Source organism: Cyanistes caeruleus, chromosome 4 (genome assembly GCF_971803275.1).
Source record: "Cyanistes caeruleus chromosome 4, bCyaCae1.hap1.1, whole genome shotgun sequence".
NCBI lineage: Eukaryota > Metazoa > Chordata > Aves > Passeriformes > Paridae > Cyanistes > Cyanistes caeruleus.
This window is the reverse complement of record NC_141704.1, coordinates 25,976,891-25,984,480: the sequence shown is the minus strand read 5'-3', so window position 1 is coordinate 25,984,480 and position 7,590 is coordinate 25,976,891. Positions and strand designations below refer to the sequence as shown.

The window sequence follows — 7,590 nt, the reverse complement described above, 5'->3', positions numbered from 1 at the left end:
TTCTGTCCATTCACAAAGAGACTGTGCATAGACTGTTAAATGTTTTATGATGGCTGTTTTTTAACTACACTATTGTTAAAGCATATGGAAATCACAGCAGTCAAAAGCTACTCTTTCTTGTCCTGCAGGTTTTTTTATCAGAGGGTAGGTTGTGTTTGTTAAGAGGTGGCTGTTTCTACTTTCTCCTCTGAAAACAGCTACTGAAAGTATTACCCTAGACTACAAAGTGAATAGATTTGTGTAGTAGCTGAAATCCTGAAAGGCTTAGAATCCTCTTTTCACAAAATGCTGGGATAACTTTTAAAGTTAAAAAGAAAAAGAGAGTATAATTCAAATAACTGCAGCAATAGAACATAATATTTCATTAACCCCCCCCAAACAAACAAACAAAGCAACAAACAACCCACAACAAAAAAGCAATAGAAAATGGTCTTGTGTCTCCAGCTAGAAAACTGACATAAATAGCTTTTCTGGTATAAGGGCAACTGCATAAGAGATGTTGAAAATTCAGTCAAAAGGAAAAAGAAATACTTCAAGTTTTCCTTGTACCAGGCAAACAGGAATCTTTGCAACTACAAGCTGACTGTGCCAAAGTAAGGGGACCAGCTCCCTGAAGTGCTTTAAAGTAACAGTTACTGAAATGGGATAAACAGATATTAGGACTAAGAGAAGTACAATCACTGCACAAATGTTAACTGAAATCATACCATATGATACATTAGTTCATAAAGTTATTTAACATAAGCAAAAGTAGGTAAGAAAATAATAGCCAACAGAAGGAATTTTGACAGTTTCAGTCATTTCTGTCATCTCAATTTTCCTTTTCAGAAGAATTACTTCATCAAGCTGATGACAAATCATATGTCAAAGTTTATTAAGAGGAAAAACAGGGGTATCTGATTTTACACTCAAATAATTGACAAATACAAGTCTTTAGCAATAAAGCTTCATCAGAACGTAGGAAACAAAGCCATTATGCTGTGCAAACACCTTTCAATGAAGTACATACAGCTTTGGGCAAATAACACAATGTCTCATATCCCTACTGCCTGAAGATAATCTGAAGATAATTAACTTTGTTAAAATTTTGTTCTCCTGCGGTGAAACTGTTGCCAGGGATCTTTTTCAAAGTGTAAGTAAAGGAGTCTGTGAAAATCTGCTTGTGTTAAAATGTATTCTATTGAAAGAGCAATACTTAATATTTTACTGAAAAAATGGCAAAATTTTTTAACTTTGGGAAGTATAAAGTGAATTGATTGGCAATTTTATGAAGGGGGTTTATTGGGTATTTTTGTTTTATTTGTTTTTTGCTTTTTTTTTTGTTTAGGTAGGCTGGAACATCAAAGATCACATTTTGATCTGTGCTTGCACCCACCCAGTTGGAATTATCATGTGCAGGATCATATGCTGCTAGGCAGCTTTCAAAGGTGATACTTCTGTCTGAAGCTCCTCTTAGGGCTGTAAATTTCATTTGTACATAGTAATTGTGCATTGGGTCCCTTTCTAGCAAAAATGGCATGCAGAAATCAGGATTTGGAGAACATGATCTTCCCACCCAATTATTTATGTAAGACCTGCCCATAGTCATTGCTTTGTGCTCTGCTGAACAGAGAGACAGAGGAAGTGGAAGAATAGTATCAAAATACATAACTCCAAAAGATAAAAGCCAAGATTTCTAGCAAAGAGTGGCAGTGTCCACAGCACAAGATCAGAAGGAAATTCTGTGAACTGTGGAGAGCTCATCTTCCTATGCTCCTTATTCTGCTGCTGTTACAGATTGTGCTCCTTGGTTCAACTTAGAACACCCTAACAAGTCAGAGGGGCTTGTGGCAGACACTCTTGGCTGAGCCATTTCACCTTTGGTACTTAAAGAAACAGGTCCTAGACACACTACAGTCTTTCAACCATAGACCACACAATCTGTCTGAGCACGAATAGAATAAGACTATTTACATCTCCCATTTTGCACCAGGATTTTTTACTTTGGTTTTGGTCCAAACCTTCTATGGAAGTCATATGCATCAGTTAGAGAAGCCTATTAGTTATTAACATAGGTTTGTTATGAGGAATACACTCAAGGACAAAAGACTAATTGACTAAGCCCAGGGTTTTAACAAATTCTTCCAACATTGTAAAAGAAACATGTGCACAATGATATTACTATAGTTCTAATAACCTCCTAATGCAGAAATACACAGAATTTCTCACACAAAATAGTTAAGACTTAGGTTTTGGAGAAAAAAGTACAAATATCAAATAAACCTAGTGTGCCCAGAAAAAAGGATAAGTACAAAAAATAAACAAGAGACAGAGTCCATACCCCTAATCTGATTTACATAGCCTTACATGTACTTTACTTGAACTAGATGTTAAATACAAATGGTATTTGTGATATCATTCTTAGGTGTATTTACTTGGTAGTAAGAACATGGGCTACAGAATGGCATATTCTAAAATAAAAATACTCTAAAAATATTCTAAAAGAAAAAAAAAACAAAACCCTTTCATGTTTCCTTAGTTCTCTTAAGTCTCATCCATGTGACAGCAGCAGTGAGCTGTTAGGTGTAAACTGTCATTACAGAGAACGTGAGCATGAGCACACAACTTAGAGCAGTCTGCTCACTAGCTATCTAGTTAAGACTAATTTCAAAAGTCTTGTCATCTTGACTGGAAGATTAATAGCTGCTTCCTCCTGATTAAACTTCGAAACCAAAATTATAGAACTTGTAGATGGCCTCCTTCACGTGCTAAATTTATAAACTTTCACTGTGAGCCACTCTACAGTTTTACTTCTCCATTCAAAAAGTTTTTACCTGGCAATATTTACCTAAGGGAATATTTAATCATGAACAATATAAAATTATCTTTTTTGTAATGAGGACAGATCATTCAAATCACTTTTACTGGGCAGAGTCTTTGTTGTACTGAACAGTAAGAGGGGTTTGCAGAAGTATCTACTACATATTTTTTGAAAGTTATCTAGAACCAAAGCTCAGTCTTACACCCAACCCCAAGCCATGTATGGAAATTCACTTCATCTGAGCATTTTCTTGAGGTCACTGCTGCCCATTCCTTCTCCTTGCATACAAGCCAAGGCAAGCGCAGAATCCGACGACACTGACAGCGAGGCCTAGGAGGAAGGCAATGGTATCTCCTGCGTCCAGGGCTTCAGCTACTGGCAGCACCAGCAGCAGTGACACGAGGACCAGGAAAAGTTTTGAGGTGTTCTTGGTTGAAGGCATGCTGAAGACCAGCCAACCCCACGGGGAAGTTAAATGAAGAAAGTGGAGGACAGCAGGTACTTCGCAGGTATCTACAAGGAAAACAGAAGGAACATTACAGGATCTTCCTTCCTTTCCCCCTCGATTTGTCTTACAAAAGCCAACTCATTGATGCATTACAGGTCTTTGTGTGGGGCTCATGAAATTTAGGTTTTATCTTTTCAATTACAAAAGCAAATGACTTATTATTGTGAGACAGCCACAGTGGATTTGCTATCTTGTTGTGGAAACTAATCTTATGAAGACTTACCGTGAGGTGAAGTCAGAACAGGCTCTCCTGTCTGCAGCTACCAGAGCCTGCTTACCTGGTGCTTTGCTAGGCGGGCCTGTTTCACCAGGTGTTTAGGGCCTGATGGCTGCTGCACATCCCCCACCCACACTTCTAACACCGGGAATCCTCGGGATCCGTGAGCACGAACAGACTACGGTACACTGGGCAGGGAGTGAATTTAACCTCCCGGGCAGTGCCACCGTGCACACCCTCACTGCGGGACGAATGTCTGTCGTGCTTCCCGCAACTCGGAAAGGTGCACGCCGGCACCAGCCCGGACCGCCCTCTCCGCAATAGTTCTTGCCGCGGGGATGGCTCGCTCCCGGGGTGCACACGACGAAAACCCGCGCCGGGACACCCGAATAAGCGGCTGCTCCGCTCGCACCCCGGCGGGGCCGCTGCCGGACCCCGCCAGCCCCGGGGCGGCCGCGCCGCCCCGTCCCGCCGCCGCGGGGCTGCGGGCCGGCCGCTCCTTGGGGCAGCCCCCGGCAGGCCCTGCCCGCACGGTGCCCCTCAGTCACCTCCTGCCGCCGGCTCCGGGCTGGGGCCGTCCCCGCTCCGCGCCGCCCGCGGGGCGCTCAGCAGCCGAAGGCGCCGGCCCGCGCCGCCCCGCCGAGCTGCCACTGCCCGGCCGCGGCCATGACAGGAAGGGGCGGTGGCGCGGCCGGGGGCGGGCGTGACTCGGCCGGGCCTCCTCCGCTCCGCTGGGCTCCGCTCCCGCTGAGGCGCCCGCCCGCTTCGCCCCGCCGCGCCCACCGGGACTGCCGGGGGCGGCTCGGGGGAACAGGCGTCGCCAGCTGCCCGGGTGGCCCCAGGCCCCGCCGGTGGCCCCGCGAGCGGTGCTAGCCTGGCCGGCCTGGGCCTGGAGGGACGCGGCGGGGCCGGGCGCCTCCCGGGAGCCCTGGCCGCCGGTGCCGGCTGCTCCCCAGGGCGGCTCCCAGCCGGAGCCGCGGAGTGCCCGCGGTCCCATGAACCTCGGCTCGTGAGAGTGTCAACAGGGAGAAGCGGGAACACGAGCCCTCACTGCAGCTCCATGGAAGTCAAAGTGTAGAAACACGCCGATTTGGGCTGGTCGTCTGATCTTCTACAAATAAACGAGTAGAAGAAGTCACCATGAGTTCGCGTCATTTCAGATTCAGGCCCTTGTGATAACAGCACTAATATGTGCCATCATAACCAATTCCTACTGTGAGGAAAGCAGTTAAAGCAGTTTTATATGGTAGAGAGCAGCCGCAGCCTTGCTAAACAAAAATCTAAGGGAAGTGTTAACAGGTAATTAAGTGAGAGCACTCCCCAAGATCTCAGCTCGTCCCAGCTTTTATGTTATTTATGCTTTGGGTAAGGCTGCTTGTAGAAATTGCGTATTAGGCTGTTTTGTTGCACTAGGTAATTCCGAAGCAGAGCCCAGCCTTTATTTTTCAGTGGCAAAGGTGTGTGCCCAAGTTTAGATAAAAGACCAGTAAGCAAATATTATAAGTTCATAGTATGTCTGTGGAGCGCTCAGAGAAATAACCTAAAGAAAGTATCCTAATTTAATGTCAAAATCAGTCTAGAATTTGTAATTCATTATGACAAGCATTAACTCATGACTGAGAACCCATGTCCTCACAATGTTCCCCACGACTTCTGTAAAAAAGCAACTTTTATAAATATTTCTCTTTACCAAAGCAATTTCTAATGAGCTTCTTTAAAGAGAAGCGGAGATCAAGATCATTCAAGATTCAACATACATACAGCTTTGCCTCTGCCTTATGAAATTTCACTGTAATTGCTTTTGAGCAGCCATTCTTCATAGCTATAGGAACTTCACACATCTGAGGTTAATCCTTTTATTAATGTTCTTCTTTTCCCCATCAGTCAGGATCCATCAGCTATCAATTGTCATAAGACGATAAATTTCCAGGGATAGAAACATCTTTTTGCTCCTTTATTCAAAGTACCATGAAAGCATCATCCTTATAAGCAGGAGTGCCTAGACTCTGATAATGCAAATAATAATGAATATCAGTGTAACTCATAAACATCCTTTTTATTAATGAAATGCCTATTTTACAGTTTTTCAGATCTTAAATATTTGATTCTTCATGTTCAGTTCTGAAGGCATTTTCTCAATAAGCTGATGCCAGATAAACTCACATCAGAAAAATCTTGAAATTTCTGAGCATGTCGTGGGATGGAAAAGAGTAATGCTGTGATGCCTTAATCAGTCGCAGATAAATCATAACCCCTAAAAACCTGAAGAATGCAATTTGAAGTGCAGATATGTCATCTCAATCACTGCTGTCACCTCAGAAGAATGGGCCTTGGAGTCCTGGCCCTCTTAGTTCCTTGCTTAGTCTATTTACTGCATCCTGCACTGTTGACAAGTAAATGTTATATTGTTCTGAAGTGTCAAAAAATGTTGAATTCATCCCTCTAAATTTTGGTGCTCTATTTGTTGTTGCCACCACCTACCAACTAAAATTTTCAGTACTTGCCATTTAGTCCCACAAAAAAGACACAAAGGGATTGAACAATGACTTTCAAATCTATCTTTTATAATTAGAAATGTCAGTACCAAAAAACTGTGGCATTTTTGGACCTAAGGATTTTGACAGTCAGGAGTGTAAAATCCAAGAGAAAGACCGGGTTAACACGCTCCTCTTAATATCTCAAGAACTATACACATTCGCAGGCAGTTGTAATGACACAAAGTACAGTATGTATGTGGAAAATATTGATTGTAAGATATATGATTTATTAGTAACATCACGGAAGTGCCATTGAGAGCTAGAGAACAGTGCCATTTGGGGATATTTCTTTGGCTTATTAGCTCTTTCAATTCCACTGCATTTTGTAGCTTTGGCTTTCAGAAACAGTGCTTCTTTGGCAAAAAGCCAACAAAATCCAAACAGTCAAGGAGGCTCTATTGGTTTTGTGCTGTCAGAATAGCAGAGAAATGTGTATTCAGCTTCAAGCTCTGCCATCAACTTCCTGCATCACCTCAGGCAAATCTTCCTTTTGACCTATCACAGCTTTGATTGCTTAGCTCAAGCTATTATGTAACTAATATTCAGAGGAAAGTCAGAGGATTCCCAGAGCTGACAAGCTAAAGCTTTGTAAATTTTGAGCACAAGGCTAAGGAGGTAGGTATATGTGAGACTGGAAATTGAAAATAAAGTGTATTTTCTGGAGCGGAAAAAGTTATAATCAGCTACACCCTGAAGGGGGTACTTGTGGGGGTTTTGGATTATTTTTTTCTTCCTCCTTCTTGGTTAATCTAGTTTTTCGAGAGCTGTTTGTTTATTGCATGACCACAGTGATCTGATGTCATGCTTTCACCCCAGCCAGCAATGTAGCCCCATGTGGCCACTTGCTCCCTGCCCCACCAGCAGGCTTGGCAGAGAGAATCAGAAGGGTAAGAGTTAGAAAACTCAAGGGTTGAGATAAAGATAATTTAATAGTAAAAGCAAAAGCTGCACTCACAAAGCAAAACAAGGAGTTAATTCACTGCTTCCCATGGCAGGCAGGTGTTCAGCCATCCATAGGAGAGCAGGACTCCTTCACACATAACAGTTACTTTGTGCTTTGGGTTTGCCTGACTAAGCTTTGGTAGCAGAGGGGCTACAGGGGTGGCTTCCGTGAGAAGCTGCTAGAACCTTTTTCCATGTTTTCATGGCAGTGCCAATCCTTGGCAGCTCCCAAGATGTGCCACTGGTCAAGGCTGGGCCCATCAGAAATGGTGGTAGTGCCTCTGTGATAACAGATTTAAGAAGAAGAGCTATTGCACGGTTGTAATTGTGGCCAGAGAAGAGCGGGGTGAGAATATGTGAGAGGAACAACTCTGCAGACACCGAGCTCAGTGCAGGAGAGGGAGGAGGCGTTCCAGGCACCAGAACTGAGGTTCCTCTGCTTGGCTGGTTCTAGTTGGGCACCAGTCTAACCTATTGTGGTTTAGATTTGCTAATTTCGATTTCTTGGCTCTGTGTAAGCCTTGCTCAGAAACAACAAAAACACCCCTACATTATCAGCACTGTGTGCAGCACAAGTACAAAACAC

General features: G+C 43.5%; 1 protein-coding gene across 1 annotated transcript; it reads right to left on the bottom strand.

The window, feature by feature from the left end:
- Window positions 1-847: 847 nt before the first annotated feature.
- Window positions 848-4,218, bottom strand: SMIM30 (small integral membrane protein 30). Its single transcript, XM_086887053.1, has 2 exons — window positions 4,074-4,218; window positions 848-3,313 (listed from the first exon to the last, which is right to left on the bottom strand). The coding sequence occupies exon 2, from the start codon at window positions 3,240-3,242 to the stop codon at window positions 3,057-3,059; it is 186 nt and encodes a 61-aa protein (XP_086743179.1). The 5' UTR covers window positions 3,243-3,313; window positions 4,074-4,218; the 3' UTR covers window positions 848-3,056.
- Between the last annotated feature and the right edge of the window lie 3,372 nt (window positions 4,219-7,590).